The sequence below is a fragment of the Bos taurus genome, chromosome Y (assembly GCF_002263795.3).
Source record: "Bos taurus isolate L1 Dominette 01449 registration number 42190680 breed Hereford chromosome Y, ARS-UCD2.0, whole genome shotgun sequence".
In the NCBI taxonomy this organism is placed as follows: Eukaryota; Metazoa; Chordata; class Mammalia; order Artiodactyla; family Bovidae; genus Bos; species Bos taurus.
Genome location: NC_082638.1, coordinates 8,076,983 through 8,101,105, shown reverse-complemented (window position 1 = coordinate 8,101,105; position 24,123 = coordinate 8,076,983). Strand labels below are relative to the sequence as shown.

The following is a 24,123-nucleotide window of genomic DNA, read 5'->3' as shown; positions in this document are numbered from 1 at the left end:
TTGTCTTTGTGTCAGACTGTGGTGATGATTGGAGCTTTGTAGTGTAGTCTGTAGTTAGGAAGGTTGATTCCTCCAGTTTCATCTTTCTCAATTGCTTTGGCTATTTGGAGTCTTTTCATGTTTCCATAAATTGTGAAATTATTTGGTCTAGTTCTCTGAAAAATACCATTGGTAGTTTGATAGAGATTGCAGTGAATATGCTAGCAATGAAAAATCAGAAAGAGAAATTAAGGAAACAACCCAATTCAACATTGTAACAAAAGAAGTAAAATGCTTGAGTAGTATACTCATTTTCACTGTATTGATTCTTGCAATCCAACATGTTGTATTTCTCCATCTATTTGTGTTATCTTTGATTTCTTTCATCTGTGTTTTATAGTCTCCTCTATATAGGTCTTAAGGTTCTTTAGGTAAATTTATTCCTAAGCATTTTATTCCTTTTGTTGCAGTGTTGAATGGCATTGTTTGCTTAATTTCTCTTTCTGATTTTTCACTGTTAGCATATAAGAATGGAAGGTAATTTCTGTATGTCAATTTTATATCCTGCTACTTTACTCAGAGAAGACAATGGCAACCAACTCTTGTACTCTTGCCTGGAAAATCGCATGGATGGAGGAGCCTGGTAGGCTGCAGTCCATGGGGTCGCAGACTGAGCGACTTCACTTTCACTTTTCACTTTCATGCATTGGAGAAGGAAATGGCAATCCACTCCAGTGTTCTTGCCTGGAGAATTCCAGGGACAGGGGAGCCTGGTGAGCTGCCAACCATGGGGTTCCACAGAGTTGGACATGACTGAAGCGACTTAGCAGCTACTTTACTATATTCATTGATAAGCTCTAGTAGTTTTCTGGTGACATCTTTAGGGTTTTCTATGTAGAGGATCATATCATCTGCAAATAATGAGAGTTCAGCTTCTTTTCCAATCTGGATTCCTGTGATTTCTATTATTTCTTTTTCTTCTCTGATTGCTGTGACTAGAATTTCCAAAACTGTTGAATAGAATTGATGAGAGTGGGCACCCTTGTCTAGTTCCTGATTTTAGAGTAAATGCTTTCAGTGTTGCACCATTGACGTTAGTGTTTGCTGTGGGTTTGTCATATATAGCTTTTATTATGTTGAGATATGTTCCTTCTATGCCTACTTTCTGGAGAGTTTTCATCATAAAAAGGTGTGGAATTTTGTCACAGGGTACCTTTGCATCTATTAAAATAATCATATAGTTGTATCTTTCATTTTGTTAATATGTTATTGCATTGATTGATTTGCAAATATTGAAGAATCCTTGGCATCACTGGAAGCACACCCAGTTGACATGATGTCTGATCTTTCTAATATGTTTGTGGATTTTGTTTGATAGAATTTTAATGAGGATTTTTGCATCTATGTTTATCAGTTACATTGTCCTGTAGTCATCTTTTTTTGTGGCGTCTTTGTCTGGTATTGGTGTCAGGGTAAGGGTGGCCTCATTGAATGAGTTTGTGTGTTTTTCTTCCTTTGAAGTTTTCAGGAAGAGTTTCAGTAGGATAGGTGTTAACTCTCTTAATTTGTGATAGCCATTGTGATGTCTTCATCTTGTCCTGGGCTTTTGAATATTGGAAGATTTTGATTACAGTTTTAATTTCCATGCTTGTGATTATCGTGTTGATATATTCTATTTCTTTTTCAGTTTTGAAAGGTTAAACTTTCTAAGTATTTGTCCATTTCCTCCAAGTTGTACATTTTGTTGGCATATAGTTGCTCATAGTAGTCTCTGATGATAGTTTGTTTTTCTCTGTTGTTCATTTTAATTTCTGGATTTTTTTTCTTTTTAATTTTATGGATTTGAATCTGCTCTTTTTTCCTGATAAATCTGATGAACGGTTTGTCTATTTTATGTTCTCAAAGAACCAGCTTTTAGTTTACTGATCTTTGCTGTAGTCTCTTTCATTTCTTTTATCATTTATTTCTTCTCCGGTATTTATGTTTTTCTTTCCTTCTACTAACTTTGGTGTTGTTTTTTTTTTTTTTTTCCTTCCAGTTTTTCTAGTTGCTTTACATGTAAAGTTACGTTGTTTCTTTGATGTTTCTTTTGTTTCTTGAAGTAGGCTTGTGCTGCTCTGAATTTCCCTCTTCAGAGGTTTTCCTGAATCCCATATTTTTTTATTTTTGTGTTTTCATCATTTGTTTCTGTGCATATTTTGATTTCATTTCTGATTTCTTCCGTGATCTGTTGGTAATTTAGAAGTGTGTTGTTTTGTCTCTATTTGTTTGTGTTTTACAGATTTTTTCCTCCCTGTGATTGATATCTAATCTTAAGCATTGTGATCTGAAAAGATGATTGAAATGATTGCAGTTTTTAAAGATTTACCAAGCCTTGTTTTGTGGCCCAGAATGTGATCTCCTGGAGAATGATCCGTGGGCACTGGAGAAGAATGTGAAATACATTGTTTTTGGATGAAATCCTTGGTAGATATTATGTCTAATGGGTCCAATGTATTATTTAAAATTTGTTTCTTGTTGATTTTTATGTCAGATATTCTGTCCCTTGGTGTGAGTATGGTATTATAGTCCCCCACTATTATTGTGTTACTGTCAGTTTCCCCTTTAATAGTTGATAGTATTTGCCTTCTGTATTGAGGTACTATTTATGTTGGATATATATATAATTATTTTGATCTTTTCTGATTGATCTCTTGATCATTATGTAGTATTCTCCTTTGTGTCTTATAAAGGCCTTTATTTGAAGCTCTGAGTGTTGCCTTTCTTGCTTTTTTTTTTTTTCACTCCATTTCATGAACTGTCTCTTTCCACCCTCTCACTTTTGGCTGTGTGTATACCTGGGTTTGAGATTGGTCTCTTGGAGACAGCATATATAGGGGTTTTGTTTTTCTATCCGTTTGGCCAGTCTTTGTCTTTTGATTGGAGCATTTTATCCATTTACATTCAAAGTAATTATTGATAAGTGTGTTCCCATTAGCATTTACTTTATTATTTGGGGTTCTTTTTTAGAAACATTTAACAATCTTGTCTAGACAAGATCCTTTAGCATTTGTTGAAGAATTAGTTTGGTGGTGCTGAATTCTCTCAGCTTTTGCTTATCTGTAAAGTTTCTGATTTCCCCCTTTGAATCTGAAAGAGATCCTTGCTGGGTAGAGTAATTTTGGTTCTGGTTTTTCCCTTTCATCTCTTTAAGTATGTAGTGTCATTCCCTCTAACTTGCAGAGTTTCTGTTGAAAGATCAGATGTTATCCTTACGGGAATCCACTAGTATGTTATTTGTTGCTTTTCTCTTGCTGCTTTTAATATTTGCTCTTTATGTTTAATTGTTGTTAGTTTGATTAATATGAGTCTTGGTATGTTTTGCCTGGGGTTTATCTTGTATGGGACTCTCTGGGCTCTTTGTACTTGGTTTTTGTTTCCTTCCCAATTTTAGGGAAGTTTTCTGACTATAATCTTTTCAAATACTTTCTCACGCCCTTTCCTTTTGTCTTCTCCTAGGACCCTGTGATTCGAATGTTGGGGCATTTAATATTGTCTCAGAGGTCTTTGAGGTTGTCCTCATTTCTTTTTATTCTTTTTTCTGCTCTGCTTCATTTATTTCCACCATTGTATCTTCTAGTTCACTTATCTATCCTTTCTTTTGCTTCAGAGTTCTTTTGGTTTCTTTTGAGTCCCTCCAGAGTGTTTTAATCAGTTTTACATTGTTCATTACTGATTGACTCTTCTTTATTTCTTCTAGGTCCTTGTTAAACATTTCTTTTTTTTAAATTTTATTTTATTTTTAAACTTTACAAATTGTATTAGTTTTGCCAAATATCAAAATGAATCCACCACAGGTATACATGTGTTCCCCATCCTGAACCCTCCTCCCTCCTCCCTCCCCATACCATCCCTCTGGGTCTTCCCAGTGCACTAGCCCCAAGCATCCAGTATCGTGCAAGGAACCTGGACTGGCAACTCATTTCATACATGATATTATACATGTTTCAATGTCATTCTCCCAAATCTTCCCACCCTCTCCCTCTGCAACAGAGTCCATAAGACTGTTCTATACATCAGTGTCTCTTTTGCTGTCTCGTACACAGGGTTATTGTTACCATCTTTCTAAATTCCATATATATGTGTTAGTATACTATATTCATGTTTTTCTTTTATCTTCTTAATATGAGTCTATAGTTTGTCTGTAACTCAATTTTGTTTTCAAGATTTTGGAGTACCTTTACTATTATTACTCTGAATTATTTTTCAGGTAAACTCCTTTTCTCCTCTTTTGTTTGGTTTGGTTAATTTTTATCATGTTCCTTCACCTAATGGATATTTCTCTGCCTTCTCATTTTGTTTAGTTTGCTGTGTTTGGGGTCTCATTTCTGTAGGCTGCAGGGTTGTAATTCCTCTTATTGTGGGTGTGGTTGGATCCTGTGTGTGGGGTTGGACCTTTACTTGTGAAGGTTTCCTGCTTGGGGGAACTTGTTTTGTGTTCTGTTGAATGGAGCTGGACAATGTCTCTCTGTAGGGCAAGGAAGTGTCCAGTAGTGAGTTTTGGTGTATCTGTGGATTTGATGTGATGTGTGAGATATCTTGTATTGGAACTTGCTATATTGGAACTTGCATTGGAACTTGATGGCTCTTTGGTGAAGCTTGTTTTTAGTGTAGGCGTAGAGAGTTTTGGGTAAGCTCTTGTCTATTAATGTTCCTTGGGGTCAGAAGTTCTATAATGGTCTAAAGTTCTGGTGTTGAGCCTCCATCTTTGTGTTTGAGTCCCCCTCCTACAGTAGCATTAAAGCTTCTCTGTCCTCACAGCACTAAAGACAAAACCCCAAGGTTAATATTGAAACAACTCTTCACAGCCAGGAATATGCAGAGAAGTTCACAGAATTACATAGAGAAGAGGAAACAGGGAGATAGAAATGACGAGGTCTAGAAAAGGGAGAGTTAGAGGGGGTGGCTCAGATCATGAACTCCTTATTGCCAAATTCAGACTTAAATTGAAGAAAGTAGGTAAAACCACTAGACCATTCAGGTATAACCTAAATCAAATCCCTTATGATTATACAGTGGAAGTGAGAAATAGATTTAAGGGCCTAGATCTGATAGATAGAATGCCTGATGAACTATGGACTGAGGTTCGTGACATTGTATAGGAGACAGGGATCAAGACCATCCCCATGGAAAAGAAATGCAAAAAAGCAAAATGTCTGTCTGGGGAGGCCTTACAAATACCTGTGAAAAGAAGAGAAGCAAAAAGGAAAGGAAAAAAGGAAAGATATAAACATCTGAATGCAGAGTTCCAAAGAATAGCAAGAAGAGATAAGAAAGCCGTCTTCAGCAATCAATGCAAAGAAATAGAGGAAAACAACGATGGGAAAGACTAGAGATCTCTTCAAGAAAATTAGAGATACCAAGGAAGCATTTCATGCAAAGATGGGCTTGATAAAGGACAGAAATGGTATGGACCTAACAGAAGCAGAAGATATTAAGAAGAGATGGTAAGAATACACAGAAGAACTGTATAAAAAAGATCTTCACGGCCCAGATAATCACGATGGTATGATCACTGACCTAGAGCCAGGCATCCTGAAATGCAAAGTCAAGTGGGCCTTAGAAAGCATCACTATGAACAAAGCTAGTGGAGGTGATGGAATTCCAGTTGAGCTCTTTGAAATCGTGAAAGATGATGCTGTGAACGTGCTACACTCAATATGCCAGCAAATTTGGAAAACTCAGCAGTGGCCACAGGACTGGAAAAGGTTAGTTTTCATTCCAGTCCCAAAGAAAGGCAATGCCAAAGAATGCTCAAACTACCGTACAATTGCTCTCATCTCACACGCTAGTAAAGTAATGCTCCAAATTCTCCAAGCCAGGCTTCAGCAGTATGTGAACTGTGAACTTCCTGATGTTCAAGCTGGTTTTAGAAAAGGCAGAGGAACCAGAGATCAAATTGCCAACACTGCTGGATTATGGAAAAAGCAAGAGAGTTCCAGAAAAACATCTATGTCTGCTTTATTGACTATGCCAAAGCCTTTGACTGTGTGGATCACAATAAACTGTGGAAAATTCTGAAAGAGATGGGAATACCAGACCACCTGATCTGCCTGTTGAGAAATCTGTATGCAGGTCAGGAAGCAACAGTTAGAACTGGATGTGGAACAACAGACTGGTTCCAAATAGGAAAAGGAGTTCGTCAAGGCTGTATATTGTCACCCTGCTTATTTAACTTATATGCAGAGTACATCATGAGAAACGCTGGACTGGAAGAAACACAAGCTGGAATCAAGATTGCTGGGAGAAATATCAATAACGTCAGATATGCAGATGACACCACCCTTATGGCAGAAAGTGAAGAGGAACTCAAAAGCCTCTTGATGAAAGTGAAAGTGGAGAGTGAAAAAGTTGGCTTAAAGCTCAACATTCAGAAAACGAAGGTCATGGCATCTGGTCCCATCACTTCATGGGAAATAGATGGAGAAACAGTGGAAACAGTGTCAGACTTTATTTTTTGGGGCTCCAAAATCACTGCAGATGGTGATTGCATCCATGAAATTAAAAGACACTTATTCCTTGGAAGGAAAGTTATGACCAACCTGGATAGCATATTGAAAAGCAGAGACATTACTTTGTCAACAAAGGTTCGTCTAGTCAAGGCTATGGCTTTTCCAGTGGTCATGTATGGATGTGAGAGTTGGACTGTGAAGAAAGCTGAGCGCCGATGAATTGATGCTTTTGAACTGTGGTGTTGGAGAAGACTCTTGAGAGTCCCTTGGATAGTAAGGAGATCCAACCAGTCCATTCTGAAGGAGATCAGCCTTGGGATTTCTTTGGAAGGAATGATGATAAAGCTGAAACTCCAGTACTTTGGCCACCTCATGCGAAGAGTTGACTTATTGGAAAAGACTCTGATGTTGGGAGGGATTGGGGGCAGGAGGAGAAGGGGATGACAGAGGATGAGATGGCTGTATGGCATCGCTGACTCGATGGACCTGAGTCTCAGTGAACTCCCGGAGTTGGTGATGGACAGGGAGGCCTGATGTGCTGCTATTCATGGGGTCACAAAGAGTTGGACTGAACTGAACTGAGAGCAATCAAGACAGCAGTTGAATGCCTAAATGAAAATGGGTACTACAAAATAGACTCTTAAAGGCTCAAAATTAATAACAAATATCAAAAAGCAAAGATTAAAAAACTAGGATAGAAATTAGACTCTCAGTATAGTACAATAAAGTACAATATAAAAAATATATAACATTCTGTCATAAAAATAAAAATATTTGTATGGAGTTTGTTTAAAAAGGGGCTTTTTTTTAAAGAAAGGTAATAGACTACAAATATGAAAGTTAAGGAGATAATAAAGAACATTTTCTTTTTTAAAATTAAAAATGATAGTGAAATGTATACAGGAATTTCTCTGGAGCTTTTGTGGGCTATGTGGGGTCAGTTAAGTGTCAAATAATCTGTTATTCTGGCTTGTACTTGTTCTCAAAGTCTGTTCTTGACCCTTAGATGCACAGTCTCAGATTATCCGCTGGATTTTAATCTATTGTATCTGCCGCTGCCAGGTGGTTCCCCCTTCTTTGCTTATTTTGGCCTGCTGTGTTTGTAAGTTTCTTCAGTGTCTAATCTCTGCCCTGACTTGAAGGGGCAAAGGTGACCATTTATTCAAGCTCACTTGCTCAATTGTGTTGTGGAAAGCAACACACACACTGCAGGCAAACACTGATGGAATGTGTGGGGAGTGCTCACAGTGAATGGACCACATAGAGGTTGCTGCAGCCCAAACTGCTGTGTACTTTCCAGGTCCATATTAGTCTCCCGGGTCCTCTGCAAGGACCCTGTCCCGGGAAGGCCCTTGGTTTCGTGCACTTCCCAGGTCCAAGCCTCTCAGGCACGTACTCCTGGATGTTCCATGAGCACACAGACCCAGGTGGGCAGTGTGTCTCATGCATCTCCCTGGTCCCAGCATCTTGGTTTTCTGGGTGTGCTGCAAGGGCTTAGTCTCAGGTGTGCGTTGTATCTCTTTAGAGTAACTGGTCTTAGGTTGTAATACTCATGGCAGATATGAAGCATCCAGGGTCCCAGGAAGATATGGTTAGTGACTGGCAGCCTGGTCATAGCTTGGTGGGAGAAGTATCTGGGGTTGAGATTGCAGAGGCCCCTTGCCTCCTGCCTCTGGCTGTGGTGTACCTGCCTGTCAGCCTCCAGAGAGGGAGGGCCATTGGCAGGAGGCTTACTCTTCTTGGTATTCCCTAGGGTGCAATCCTTTGTTCTGTGATTGTGCCAGGGGTCACAGTGAGATGTAGAGTCCCTGGAAAGGTCTTTTTTTTCTTTGTTTCTCTGGAGTTCCCGGGGAGAACTGTGTCACGTTAGCCCCCTCAAATTGTCCTCTGAGCACTTGAGCCTGGTACTTATCCTAAAGACCAGTGATGCAGGCCATGCCTTGCCCAGCCCCTACTGTATTTTGGCAGAAGTGAGTGTTTGAGCTTTTTGCTTTTCTGCTTGTAATGCAGCTTGGTGCGAAAAGTCTGTGCTTTTTTTTTTTTTTTTTTCCTGTTATATTGCCCTTGGAGATTCCAGAGCTCTTCACTGACCCCCTCTGTGATAGGGTTTCCTATTGTGTGGAAACTCCTATATGACTCCCTCCCCAGGTGAGGTCTCTGTCCCTTAATCCCTTGTCTCTCTTTTCATCTGTTATCTTTTGTCCTACCTTCTTTTGAAAAGATTACCTTTCATTTCTGGTATCTGGTGTTCTCCACTAGCACTCAGAAGTTGGTTTGTGGAAGTTGCTCTACGTTCATTTGATCTTTTGATGGATCTCTGGGGGAGAAAGTGGTCTCCCTATCCTATTCCTCCCACCATCATGGGACCTCTCTGCCTCTTCTGTGTATTCTTGTCATATATTCTTATTCTCTTCTGCTACTGTTAGGTTCTTGCCATTTCTGTCCATTATTGTACCCATCCTTGCATGAATTTTTCCTTGCTCTCAATTTTCTTGAAGAGGTCTCTAGTCTTTCCTGTCTTTTGGTTTCCTCTAGTTTTTGCATTGTTCATTTAAGGTTTTCTTATCTCTCCTTGCTGTTCTCTGAAGCTGTGTGTTCAGATGGATATGTCTATTCAGTTTCTCATTTGACTTTCACTTCTTTTCTCAGCTATTTATAAGGCTTCAGACAACCACTTTACCTTCTTGCATTTCTTTTTCTTGGGAATAATTTTAGTCACCACCTCCTATACAGTGTTACAAACCTTTGTCTATAGTTCTTCAGGCAATTTGTCCAATCTAATCCCTTGAATCTGTTTGTCACTTCCACTATATAATCTTAAGGAAATTGGTGTAGGTCATACGTGAACGGCCTAGTGGTTTTCTCTACTTTCTTCAATTTAAATCTCATTTTGTCAAAAAGTATTCATGATCTGAGCCACAATCAGCTGCAGGTCTTCTTTTTGTTGATTTTATAGAACTTTTCTGTCTTTGACTGCAAAGAATGTGATCAGTCTGGTTTTGGTATTGACCATCTGGTAACGTTCACATCTAGAGTCTTCTCTTGTATTGTTGGAAGAGATTGTTTAGCAGGGTGAAAGTGTTAGTCACTCAGTCGTGTCTGACTGTTTGCAACCCTATGGACCATAGCCCTACAGGCTTGTCTGGTCTTGGAATTTTCTAGACAAGAATGCTGGAGTGGGTTGCCATACCCTTCTTCAGGGTATCTTCCTGATCCAGGAATCAAACCCAGGTTTCCCACATTGCAGGCAGATTCTTTACTGTTTAAGTTACCCGGAAAGCCTGTTTAGCAGTATGCTGCTGCTGCTGCTGCTAAGTCGATTCAGTCGTGTCCGACTCTGTGTGACCCCATAGACGGCAGCCCACCAGGCTCCCCCGTCCCTGGGATTCTCCAGGCAAGAACACTGCAGTGGGCTGCCATTTCCTTCTCCAATGCATGAAAGTGAAAAGTGAAAGTGAAGTTGCTCAGTCGTACCTGACTCTTAGCTACCCCATGGACTGCAGCCTACCAGGCTCCTCCATCCATGGGATTTTCCAGGCAAGAGTACTGGAGTGGGGTGCCATCACCTTCTCCGGTGTAGCAGTATAATTGCTAATAATTATGGTAGTAGGTATTACTCAGTTTTACAGAGACCAGGAAGTTTAAGTGCCTAGTTATATATGAATGGAATTAGGCCTTCAGAACCTGCTAAACTATGTGTTATGTTATTCTTACCTTGGTATGTTTTTTAAGAATGTGGTAGATACCTTTTGTCTTAAATCTCTTCAGGATTTGTTTCATTGATGTATGCTTTACTGAGTAACTTAGACCCTGTTTGTATTCAGTAAGTGCTAAATAATAAACTTTTTTTTGACACTTGTAGGATGTATAAATAGTGCAGAATTTTTTTCCTTCATAGCTTATATCCAGCAGTTATTTAGTAAATTCTTACTTTATTTTGTAAAGTACTTCCTTTATTTAAAGATTTTTTTCCCCCCTCCACCAAGGTACAAAAGTTGTCCAAGAATGAAGTGCTCATGGTGAACATAGGATCCCTTTCAACAGGAGGAAGAGTTAGTGCCGTCAAAGCTGATTTGGGTAAAATAGTTCTCACTAATCCTGTGTGCACAGAAGTGGGAGAAAAAATAGCCCTTAGCCGAAGAGTTGAGAAACATTGGCGGTACGTTTGTCAACTTTCACTTTTCATTTCAAAACAATACACATTTTGTTGTGGTATATTTGTTCTTAATGGTGTATGCATGTACAGGTACAAACTCTTTTCCTTGAATTCAGTGCTTCTCAAGGCTTAACTCAGCAGTGTATATGAATCACTAAAATCTATCCTTTCTACCTTCTGTGTAAAGCTACATTTCAGTTTTTACCCCATTTACTGAAACTGGCTTTCATTTAGTCTCAAACATAGTTTGTATAAAATCAAACAATTCAGAATTAATCTGTTTTCTTTGACTTTTTAAATAGATACATCATTCATTTTCTTATTATTCATATTGTATATCATATTACTCATTCATATTACTACATGTGCATGTGTCTATACATATATACATATGTATATGTGTGTGTATATATATATATACATATTTATATATACCTTATTTTTTTCAAAATAACTTAGTAGGTAGTATAGTCTGGAATTCTTAGTAAGAATAAGCATATTCTCTTATTCAACTAGTTCAACGATTTTAACATTGGCAGAATATAAAACCTACAGTTTTATTTTCAATTTTGTTATCTGTCTTAACATTGTCCTTTACTGACTTTTCCTTTCTTCAGCCCAGTATCATGTATTTCCTTTCCATTTTCATTTCCATAAGTGTGCACATTTGGGTTCCTTCTTTCCTTCATTTTTTTCTTCTCACCTTGTGTACTTCATGGCATGTGGAACCTCCCCAACTAGGGATCAATTAAACCTGGACCTTCTCCTGAAGTGGAAGCACAGAGTGTTAATCAATGGACTGCCAGTGAATCCCCTCCTGTACTCTCTTTAATATGGAACTTTTTCTTGTCTTAACATGAATTAAAATTTCAATAGTACATACAAATCAGTTAGTTTATATAATCTTTCTCAATTTCAGTTTGATACTTTATCATATTACATTTACATTATATCATAGTCCATATTGGTTTATAGTTTGTGTTATGTCCTTATCATAAAGGCCCCACAGAATATGTGGCTATACTTGGTTAGAGAGGTTAATTTTGTTCCTATAAGCCATCTGATTTTTCTGTTGTAAGGTGTTTTTTTTTTGATTGTCTATTGGGAGAACCCTTGATGGGATTGCAGTTAGCCTGCTTCTCATTAAATTGCCTACCCCTTTCCCACCTGATTATTTTTGCTTGATTTTCTCTCTGGGATTGATCTTCACTGTGTGTTGCTTTTGCACATTTATCATTTGCCAGTTCTCTTTTTTTATTTATTTAGATACTATAATGTAGATTCAAAGGTGTGTAGGTTACTCAGTTGGTTACGATCCATTACTGTTTTTTGGTTTTGAATATACATTTAAAAAGTTTATTTATTTTTTGTTGTACTGGGTTTTTGTTGTGCAGGAGGTTCCTTTAGTTGTGGTGAGCAGGGGCTACTTTTCATTGTGGTGCTTGGGCTTAGTAGTTCCAACATCTGGGCTAAGTAGTTATATCTCGAAGGCTCTAGACCACTAGCTTAAGTGGTTATAGTGCACAGGCTTAGTTCCTCTGCAGCATGTACGAATTCTTGGATAGGGATGAATGTGTCTTTCCTGCACTGCCAGGTAAACTCTCAACTACTGGACCACTTGGGAACTCCTAATGTTTTTCATTTTGATGATCATGACTCACTTTGATTGCTTCAATTCTCTTTATCTTTGTTACCATGTGTTTTGTTTTTTTTTTGGTATATTAATCATTTTAATTGGAGGCTAATTACTTTACAATATTGTGGTGGTTTTTGTCATACACTGACATGAATCAGCCATGTGTATTCATGTGTTCCCCATCCTGACCCTCCCTCCCACCTGCCTCCCCATCCCATCCCTCTGGGTCATCCCAGTGCACCAGCCCTGAGTATCCTGTCTCATGCATTGAACCTGGACTGGCGATCTATTTCACATACGGTAATATACATGTTTCAATGCTATTCTCTCAAATCATCCCACCCTCACTTTCTCAGAGTTCTAAAGTCTGTTCTTTACATCTGTGTCTCTTTTGCTATCTCACATACAGGGTCATGGTTACCATCTTTCTAAATTCCATATATATGTGTTAGTATACTGTATCGGTGTTTTTCTTTCTGACTTACTTCACTCGTCTAATAGGGTCCAGTTTCATCCACATCATTAGGACTGATTCAAATGCATTCTTTTTAATAGCTGAGTAATATTCCATTGTTATAGGTACCACAGCTTTCTTATCCATTCATCTGTTGATGGACATCTAGGTTGCTTCCATGTCCTGGCTATTATAAACAGTGCTGCAATGAACATTGGGGTACACATGTCTCTTTCAATTCTGGTGTCCTCAATGTGTATGCCCAGCAGTGGGCTTGCTGGGTTGTATGCCACTTCTAAAAGAATCTCCACACTGTTCTCCATAGTCGCTGTACTAGTTTGCATTCCCACCAACAGTTTAAGAGGATTCCCTTTTCTCTGACCCTCTTCAGCATTTATCATTTGTAGACTTCTGGATAGCAGCCATTCTGACTGGCATGAAATGGTACCACATTGTGGTTTTGATTTTCATTTCTCTGATAATGAGTGATGTTGAGTATCTTTTCATGCATTTGTTAGCCATCTATATGTCTTCTTTGGAGAAATGTCTGTTTAGTTCTTTGGCCCTTTTTTTATTGGGTCGTTTATTTTTCTGTTATTGAGCTGCATGAGCTGCTTGTATATTTTTGAGGTTAATTCTTTGTCAGTTGCTTCATTTGCTATTATTTTTTCCCATTCTGAAGACTGTCTTTTCATCTTGCTTATAGTTTCTTTTGTTGTGCAAAAGCTTTTAATTTTAATTAGGTCCCATTTGTTTATTTTTGCTTTTAGTCAGGGAGGTGAGTCATAGAGCATCCTGCCGTGATTTATGTCAGAGAGTGTTTTGCCTATGTTTTCCTCTAGGAGTTTTATAGTTTCTGGTCTTACATTTAGATCTTTAGTCCATTTTGAGTTTATTTTTTGTGTATGGTGTTAGAAAGTGTTCTAGTTTCATTCTTTTACAAGTGGTTGAGCAGTTTTCCCAGAACCACTTGTTAAAGTGATTGTCTTTTCTCCATTGTATAGTTTTGTCTCCTTTTGTCAAAGTTAAGGTGTCCTTAGGTGTGTGGATTTATCTCTAGGCTTTCTATTTTGTTCCATTGATCTATATTTCTGACTTTGTGCTAGTACCATACTGGCTTGATGACTGTAGCTGTTGTAGTATAACCTGAAGTCAGGCAAGTTGATTCCTCCAGTTCCATGCTTATTCTTCAAGATTGCTTTGGCTTTTCAAGGTTTCTTGTATTTCCATACAAATTGTGAAATTATTTGTTCTAGCTCTGTGAAAAATACCATTGGTAGCTTGATAGGGATTGCATTGAATGTATAGATTGCATTTGGGTAGTATATTCATTTTCACTGTATTTGTTCTTCTATCCATGAACATGGTATATTTCTCCATCTATTTGTGTCCTCTTTGATATCTTTCATCAATGTTTTATATTTATATATAGGTCTTTTGTTTCTTTAGGTAGATTTAGTCCAAAGTATTTTATTATTTTTGTCACAATGGTGAATGGAATTGTTTCCTTAATTCCTTTTTCTGTTTTCTCATTGTTAGTGTGTAGGAATGCAAGGGATTTCTCTGTTAATTTTATATCCTGCAACTTTACTGTATTCATTGATTAGCTCTAGTAATTTTCTGGTGGTGTCTTTAGGGTTTTCTATATAGAGGATCATGTCATCTGCAAATAGAGTTTGACTTCTTCTTTTCCAATCTGAATTCCTTTTATTTCTTTTTCTTTTCTGATGGCTGTGGCTAAAACTTCTAAAACTATGTTGAATAATAGTGGTGAGATTGGGTACCCTTGTCTTGTTCCTTAACTTTAGGGGAAATGCTTTCAGTTTTTCACCATTGAGAAGAATGTTTGCTTTGGGTTTTTCATATATGGCTTTTATTATGTTGAGGTATGTTCTTTCTGTGCCTGCTTTCTGGAGGGTTTTTATCATAAATGGGTGTTGAATTTTATTACAGGATTTCTCTGTATCTATTGAGATAATCATACGTTTTTTTATCTTTCTATTTGTTAATGTGGTATATCACATTGATTTGCAAATATTGAAGAATCCTTGCATCCCTTGAATAAAACCCACTTGGTCATGATGTATGATCTTTTTAATATGTTGTTGGATTCTGTTCACTAGAATTTTGTTGAGGATTTTTCATCTGTGTTCATCAGTGATACTGGCCTGTAGTTTTCTTTTTTTGTGGCATGTTTGTCTGGTTTTGGTATTAGGGTGATGGTGGCTTCATAGAATGAGTTTGGTAGTTTACCTTCCTCTGCAATTTTCTGGAAGAGATTGAGTAAGATAGGTGTTAGCTCTTCTCTAAATTTTTGATAGAATTTACCTGTGAAGGCATTTGGTCCTGGGCTTTTGTTTGTTGAAAGATTTTTTATTACAGTTTCAATTTCTGTGCTTGTGATGGGTCTGTTAAGATTTTCTGTTTCTGCCTAGCTCAGTTTTGGAAGGTTATACTTTTCCAAGAATTCTTCCATTTCTTCCAAGTTTTATTGGAAGTTTTATTTATTCTTCCATCTTATTGTCATATAATTGCTGATAGTAGTCTCATGATTCTTTGTATTTCTGTGTTATCTGTTGTGATTTCTCCATTTTCATTTCTGATTTTGTTGATTTGATTTTCTCCCTTTTTTTCTTGATTAGTCTGGCTAATGGTTTGTCTGTTTATCTTCTCAAGGAACTAGCTTTTAGCTTTGTTGATTTTTGTTATAGTCTCCTTTGTTTCTTTTTTTGCATTTATTTCTGCTATAATTTTTAGTGAAGGAAACATCACTAAATTTTAGAAGGAAACTTCTGCTAACCCTAGGGTTCTTCATTTCTTCTTTTTCTTTAGGTGTAAAGTTAGGTTATTTATTTTTCTCTTGTTTCTAGAGGTAAGCTTGTATTGCTATGAACCTTTCTCTTAGCACTGCTTTTACTGAATCCATTAGGTTTTGGGTTACTGTGTTCATTTTCATCTGATCTATGTATATTTTGATTTCTTTTGTGATTTGTTGTTTTTTTTCACAAGCTTGATGTTTAGGCTCCATATGTATGTATTTTTAATAGTTTTTTTCCTACAGTTGACATTTAATCTTACCACATCGTGATAAGAAACTATACTTGAAATGATTTCATTATCAGTGCTTGATTTATGGCTCAGGATGTGATCTATCCTGGAGAATGTTCCGTGTGCACCGGAGAAAAAGGTGAAGTTCATTGTTTTTGGGTGAAATGTCATTTAAATTTTGTGTTTCTTTGCTAGTTTTCTTCTTGGTTTTCTATCCACAGGTGTGATTGGGTATTAAAGTCTCTCACTATTATTGTGTTACTCATAACTTCCCTTTTCATACTTGTTAACATTTGCCTTACGTATTTCTGTGCTCCTTTGTTGGGTGCATATTTATTTATGGTTGTTATATATTCTTGGATTGATCCTCTGATCATTATTTAGTGTCCTTGTTTGTCTCTTTTCTTGGCCTGATTTCAAAGTCTATTGTAACTGATAAAAATATTGCTACTGCTTCCTTCTTTTGGTGTCTATCTGCATGTAATACCTTTTGCCAGCCCTTCACCTTCAGTCTGTAATAGTCCGTGGTTTTGAGGTGGGTCTCTTGTAGATAGCGTATGTAGGGGTCTTGCTTTTATATCTTTTCAGCCAGTCTTTGTCTTTTGGTTGCGGCATTTGTGTTTATAAACCTCTTCTGTGTTTCCTGTCTAGAGAATGTCCTTTATCATTTTTTGAATAGTTGGTTTGGTGTGCTGAATTCTCTTAAGTTTTGCTTGTCTATAAAGCTTTTGATTTCTCTTTCATATTTGAATGAGATCTTTGCTGGGTATAGTAATCTGGGTTGTACATTTTTCTCTTTCATGACTTTAAGTATGTCTTGCCATTCCTCTCTGGCCTGAAGTGTTTCTATTGAAAGATCAGCTTTATCCTTATGGGACTCTCCTTGTGTGATATTTGTTGTTTTTCCCTTGCTGCTTTTAATATTTGTTCTTTGTGTTTGATCTTTGTTAATTTGATTAATATGTGTCTTGGGGTGTTTCGCCTTGGGTTTATCCTGTTGGTGACTCTCTGGGTTTCTTGGACTTGGGTGGCTATTTCCTTCTCCATTTTAGGGACGCTTTCAACTGTTATCTCCTCTAGTATTTTATTATGGCCTTATTTTTGTCTTCTTCTTTTGGGACTCCTATGATTCGAATGTTGGGGCATTTAGCATCCTCCCAGAGGTCTCTGAGGTTGTCATCATATCTTTTAATTCTTTTTTCCTCTCTGCTTCATTTATATTTCTACCATTCTATGTTCTACATCAGTTATCCTATCTTCTGCCCCAGTTATTCTACTGTTGCTTCCCTCCAGAGAGCTTTTGATCTCAGTTACTGCATTATTCAATGTTGATTGACTCTTTTTTATTTCTTCTAGGTCCTTGTTAAACATTTCTTCCATTTCCTCAATCCTTTTCTCCTGTCTGTTTATCTGTAACTCCACTTTGTTTTCAAGATTTTGGATCATCTTTACTCTCATTATTCTGAATTCTTTTTCAGGTAGACTGCCTATCTCCTCCTCTTTGGTTTGGTTTGGTCAGCATTTATCATGTTCCTTTACCTGCTGAGTAGTTCTCTGCCTTTTCATTTTGTTTAGATTGCTGGGTTTGGGGTGGCCTTTTTGTATGCTGGAAGTTTGTGGTTCCTCTTTATTGTGGAGGTTGCTCCCTGTGGTTGGAGTTGGACTAGTGGCTTATCATGTTTTCCTGGTTAGGAAAGCTTGTGTCTTTGTTCTGGTGGGTGGAGTTGTATTTGTTCTGTCTGGAGAACAGATAATGTCCAGTAGTGAGTATTGAGGTGTCTGTAGGTTTGGAATGACTTTGGGTAGCTTGTATTTTAATGCTCAGGTCTATGTTCCTGGGTTACTAGAGAATTAGCATGGTATGTCTTGCTCTGAAACTTGTTAGCTCTTGGGTGGAGCTTGATTTCTGTGTAGGTATGGAGGCTTTTGGTTGAGCTCTTTTCAATTAATGTTCTCGGAATCAGAGTTTTCTGGTGTTTTCAAGTTTTGGATTTAAGCTTCCTGCCTCTGACTTTTCAGTCTTACTCTTGCAGTAGTGTCAAGACTTCTCCATGCGTACAACACAGATGATAGAATGTCTAGGTTAATGGTGAAAAGATTCTCCACAATGAAGGACAACCAGATCACAGAGTGACATGGAGAAGAATAGAGGGAGGAGGGAGATGAGCTAACTAGTAGGAGAAGAGGGGTGGATTCAAAAGGGGAGAGGCCAATCTAGCCAGTAATCAGTTCCCTAAGTGTTGTCTACAGCCTGGAATACCCAGAGAGATTCACAGAGTTAAGTAGAGAAGAGAAGGGGGAGAGAGGAGATAGAGGTGACCTGGGGGAGAAAAGGGAGAGTCAAAAGGTGAGAGAGGAATCAAGCCAGCACTCATACCCCTAGGCAAAAATGGATACTGAAGATTAGATTTTTAAGGGTACAAAATTGATAGCAAATACCAAAAAGCAAAGATTAAAAATCTAGAGGTTAGACTCTGAAAAATACAATATTAAAAATACAAACAAGATCAATCACAAAAACTATTAAAAAATATATATGAAATTTGCTTTAAAAATAGGGTCTTTTCTTGGCAAGGTTCATTTCAGTTCAGTCACTCAGTAACGTCTGACTCTTTGTGACCCCATGAATCTCAGCACATCAGGCCTCCCTGTCCATCACCATCTCCCGGAGTTAACTCATACTCATGTCCATCGAGTCAGTAATGCCATCCAGCCATCTCGTCCTCTGTCGTCCCCTCTTCCTCCTGCCCCCAATCCCTCCCATCATCAGAGTCTTTTCCAATGAGTCAACTCTTCGCATGAGGTGGCCAAAGTACTGGAGTTTCAGCTTTACCATCATTCCTTCCAAAGAAATTCCAGGGCTGATCTCTTTCAGACTGGACTGGTTGGATCTCTTTGCAGTCCAAGGGACTCTCAAGAGTCTTTTCCAACACCACAGTTCAAAAGCATCAATTCTTTGGTGCTCAGCTTTCTTCACAGTCCAACTCTCACATCCATACAAGACCACTGGAAAAACCATAATAGGTTATAAAAATGAAAATTAAAGAATAAGTTAAAAATTTTTTTTAATTTAAAAATGATAATAAAAATATATCTAGGAATTTCTCTGGAGCAGTTCAGAGCAGTGTGGGGTGTGTTCAGTTTCAGGTTGTTCCTTGTTCCAGCTTCTGTTTCTTCTCAAGGTCTGTAGGCGTCTTCCAATGCTTAATCAATGCTAACTACAGGGTTTTAATCTCTTGCATCTGTCAGTTCCCGAGTGGTTCCCTCTTTTTTTTTTTTGACTTCCTCTGTTTGCCAGTCTCTTCAGTGTCTAATTTCCTCCATGACACAGGGCGGAGAAGGTGGTCACTTATTTAGGCTCATTTGATCAGTTGTGCTGTGGGGAGGGAGGAACAGTGCAAACAAGTATCACTGGTATGTGTGGTGAGTAATCGCAGTGCATGGACCACACTGGGTTTTGAGCCTCTCACGGTGTGTGTACTTTCTCTGTCTACAGTGCTTAGGCTGCAGGTTGCTCTGCAGGGGAACTGTCCAAAGTAGGCCCTGGGTTGTGTGCCTTTCTCAGATCTAACCTACTTATGTTCAGATTCTCCGGTACTCCACAAAGGCACAGACTTGGTTGGGCATGCGTTTTGTGCCCTTCCAGGTCTGAGAAGCTCGGGTGACCTGGTGTTTGGTGAGTGCACTGTTCCAGGTGGGTGGTGCATCTTGTTCCATGCAGTGGTGCATGGTCCCAGCCACTTGGTTTCTTGGGTGCACAACAAGACTGCCTTCTCAGGTGTTCCACATGTCTTCTCTGGGGAGCTGATCTCTGGCTGCAGCCCTCCTGGCATATGTCAGCTGTCCAGGATCCCAGAGTTGGTTAGCAAATGGGAGCCTGCTCATGGTTTCGTGGAGCATGCCATCTATGGGGCCAAGATTGCCCCTTGCCTTCTGGCTTTGGTTGTTGCCAGCCTGTGTCTCTGCCTCGAGCAGGGATGGGGGGTGGGGGTGGGGGTGGGGATGGGCGTGTCCACAGCTGGCTAGCTCTCCTTTGGTATTCTCTCAATCCTTTGTTCTGTGAACAGGCCAGGCTGTACCTCAGGTTAGAGCTTTTCAGGGGAAAGTTTTTCTTTCTCTCTTTTTCTTTTTTTTTTTTTCCCTTTCTCTGGGTGTACCTCAGTTTGGGTTGCTATCTCACGTTAGTTCTCTCGGATTGTCCCCAGGGCATTCATGCCCAGTCCTTACCCTAAGCATGCATCCTAAGGCTCCCCCATTCGCTGTTGGCAGATGCAAGTGTCTGGGCTACTTCTCCACTGGGAGTTATGATGAGGTGCATATTCTGTGGTTTGTTTTTTTTCTGGAACTCTCTTGCTTTTTCGATGATCCAGCGGATGTTGGCAATTTGATCTCTGGTTCCTCTGCTTTTTCTAAAACCACTTAGGTTGCTTCTATATTGCAACTGGTGTAAACATCAAAAGCACACATTTTTCTTCCTTTTAATTCATTTATTTTTATTTGGAAGATAATTTCTTTACAGTGTTGTGCTGGTTTCTGCCATACATGAACGTGAATCAGCCATAGATATAAATATGTCCCCTTCCTCAATCAACTTCCTCCCACATTCCCTCCCAACCCACCCTTCTCGATTGTCACAGAGTACCAGATTGGAGCTCCCCTAGTCATAGAGCATGGAGAAGGCAATGGCACCCCACTCCAGTACTCTTGCCTGGAAAATCCCATGGATGGAGAAGCCTGGTAGGCTGCGGTCCATGGGGTCGCTAGGAGTTGGACACGACTGAGCGACTTCACTTTCACTTTTCACTTTCATGCATTGAAGAAGGAAATGGCAACCCACTCCAGTGTTCTTGCCTGGAGAATCACAGGGACTGGGGAGCCTGGTGGGCTGCCATCTATGGGGTCACACAGAGTCAGACACGACTGAAGTGACTTAGCAGCAGCAGCAGTCATAGAGCAAGGTCCCACTGGCTATTTTATGTATGGTAGTGTATCTTTCTGTGCTAGAGTCCCAATTCATGCCATCCTCTCTTTTAAAGATCTATTTGTACATTTAATGGCTGTTGATATGATAGATAAATTATATCTTTGTATATGGTATTTATTATTAATTTTTACATATTTGATATATAGATTCTGTGCTTCAGAATTAAGTATTGCCATTTTGTTTGTCTATATTGTTTGCTTTACCAAGAGAGTGGTACATTTTCAGGTATCTTTTGGCTATGTACTATCTTTTCAGTTCAACTTGAAGGATTTCCTTTAGCATTTATTTAAAAACCAGGTATACTGATAATGAATTCAGGAAGCTTTTATCTGTGAAAAACCTTCATTTCTTAATATTGAAAGTATTTTTAAAGTTAGCATACTTGCTTGGTAGTTTTTTTGCTTTAATACTTTCAGTGTATCATCCTGTTATCCTTTGGCCTGCAAGATATCTGCTAAGAAATTCAGAGATAATCTTATAGAATATTTGTTATTATGTACTGACTCTATTTTCTCTTGCTGTTTTAACATGTTTGTCTTTGACTTGGATGGTTAGATCATAGTTTGTCTTGTTATCTCTTTGGGTTTTCCTAATTGGAAATTTTTGAGCTTCTTGTATATATTCATGAATTGTTCCAGTCATTAGTTCTTCAGATAAACTCTGTGCATCTCTTCCTTTCTGGGACTCTCATAATGTTGATTCTAGTGATGTATTTTAGGTTATTTAGTTCATGTTACTTTTTTTTTGTTTATTCTTTTGCTTCTCAAAGTCAGTAATTTAGATTACCTGTTTTCAAGATTTGTTCATCTTTGCTGATACTTTTCAAATCTGCTGATTTATTAATCTAGTGAGTTTCCCAGTTGTCCTTGCATTTTCTAGCTTTAGAACTTGTATATAGTTGTTTTCTGTTTATTTTCTATTTTAGAAATACTTTTTAATATTTGTTTTGTTTTGTTTTAGAAATTCTCTGTGTGTAAAATCTAATTTTATTTATGTATGATTTTCCTTCCTAATGTTTTTTAGTTCTCTGTTTCTCCTTTAGCTCTTCGAAACTATTTAAGACATTTGCTTCAAAGTCCTTCTCAAGTAAGTCCAGGGCCTCTGCGTTTAGTATCTTAGCTTTTATTTTGTTCTATTACATGGACTGTGATCTGGCTTCCCCGTATATTTATATGTCTTGTTTTATTTAAGATTTGGCATTTGAAGAAAAGAAAAAAACATAAAAACAGGCATCTCTTCTAGTCTTGAAAAACTTCAGAAAGGAAACATCAACCTAGTATCTAAGCTTCATCTTCCCTGGAGCTGTATTCTTTTATCTGATTTGTCTATGTACACAACTGTTTTATGTCTAAATAACCCTGAGTCTCACTCTTGCTGCTTCTGTGACCCCGTTTTATTATATTCCTCTGCTCATAATCCTTTATCCCTCAGGAACCTTTAGTCTACAGTCTTTCTGAAGCTTTTATTTACCTGGTCTCACACAACTGCTTTCAGGTATCTTCAACATTATAGTACAACTATGCCACAGTTCTGCAGGTACTCTGAGTCCAACAAGGCATAAACTAGTCTCTTGAGCAGCCCTGAGACAAGACAGAGCTTTGAAAACAAGTGCTATTTGTTTCCTTGTGTCCATGAGAGGAACTGTGGATTGATTGGCTTCTACTTGGCTATAACTTACTGGGTGAGCAAAAAGGCCACAAGTTTTTTCTCTTTTGACTGTAGCTTTGTTTTGTTAGTATTATCCTTAGCTGCTGCTTTGGTCAGAATGTTACTTACTTGGTTCTATAGAGAATAGATATCTGGAACCTATATCACACATTTTTACTGACTTTCTTTTTCTTTTATATTCTTTAGAATTGTATTTTTTATTCATATTTAGGTGGTTTTGTTTTGAAAGGAAAACTTTAGTTATCAGTCCAGTGTGGTGTTTGGCTGTGCTGTTGAGAGTAATCTGTTTATAGACTGTCTATTCTAGTTCTTCACTTTTTTCTCTTCATTTATTTCCCTTTAAAGCTATTATATTCCATTGAGGTGCTATAAAAGACACATTTTTCAAGGGAAAAATTGGTAATGACTTTTTTTGTTTTTAAATAAGTTGATACGTGTTTTTTTTTTTTTGTCTTGGGACATTATACCTAGGGGGATCGGAAGTGCTCCTATTTCCTTATTCTGAATGGGTAGTTTTTTTGTTTTTAGAGAGACATTAATATATGTGTTACAGCAACTTCTTGTTTGCTTTTCTTGTTATTCGTGGTGGCCAAAATCCATGTATGAGGCTCTGGGATTCTAAGAAGGTAATATACGGACTTTTGTTTATAGAATAGCCTGTTATAGGAACAATTTTGAATTTAGAGGAAAATGTAATAAGAACAGTTTTGTCAAAATTTTACACTTATGCTAATGAAATGGATTTAAAATTCATAATTTCTTTTATTTTTCATTTTGCAGTTTAATTGGTTGGGGTCAGATAAGAAGAGGAGTAACCATCAAGCCAACAGTAGATGATGAATGAAGATTATCAGTTAAATAATACATTTGGATGAAGTCAGAATTTCTCTTAAAAAGCTAGTGGTATAATTTCAAAGCAGTACCAGCAAATACATTTCATTTCCTTAGTAGAGCTGTTAAGGTTGTTTTCATTTTTTTTCTGATGAGAATTAGTTTTTATTCTAAAACAAATAATAGGGTTTATGATAAATGTCAGAATTAGCATGTTGATGGGTTCAACCCACATTTTAGCAATGTCACTTTTGTGCATCAGTTCAGGTTTCAAATGAAGCTGCTGTTACAACCAGCCTTTGCTAGTGTACACATACCACTGAACCTGTTTGAAATAAAGTTTTTCTCTTAGTTTTTCATGATTTGCCTTTGAGTATTTCTGGGGGCTGTCACACCATTCAAAACCTGCAGACATAGTCTCCTTCAAAACCAGGTTTTCTTTTTTAATCTCATATTTTATGTTGCCATCTTTTTAAAATGTAGAATGAGAATTAATAGGTTCAAACTGAATTGTCCCTTAAACTAGGGGATTCCCTGGTGACTTAGACCGTAAAAAATCTGCCTGCAGTACAAGAAACTCAGGTTTGATCCCTGGGTGGGGAAAGGTCCCCTAGAGAAGGGAATAGCAATCCACTCCAGTGCTTTTGCATGGAGAATCCTATTGACAGAAGAGCTGGTAGGCTATACAGTCCTATGGGGTCGCAGAGTCAGATGTTATTGAGTGAGTAACACTTAGAGCATAAGGGATTAATTACATGGACAGACCTTTCTCACCCTTTACTATTTTCCTAGACTGAAACACAGGAAGCTTAAGCCAGTTTTATGTTTTATCCCAGTTGTTTAGCTGATATAGTTATAATATGGATTCTAATTACT

General features: G+C 38.0%; 1 protein-coding gene across 1 annotated transcript in view; it reads left to right on the top strand.

The window, feature by feature from the left end:
- Nucleotides 1-23,604, top strand: part of LOC132344468 (eukaryotic translation initiation factor 2 subunit 3, Y-linked) — a 48,591-nt gene extending 24,987 nt beyond the window's left edge. Inside the window, exons 11-12 of the mRNA XM_059884063.1 lie at nt 10,457-10,629; nt 23,197-23,604. Coding sequence (XP_059740046.1) covers nt 10,457-10,629; nt 23,197-23,260 — 237 coding nt within the window. The 3' untranslated portion in view covers nt 23,261-23,604. The remainder of the gene's footprint in view (nt 1-10,456; nt 10,630-23,196) is intronic.
- Nucleotides 23,605-24,123: the final 519 nt, after the last annotated feature.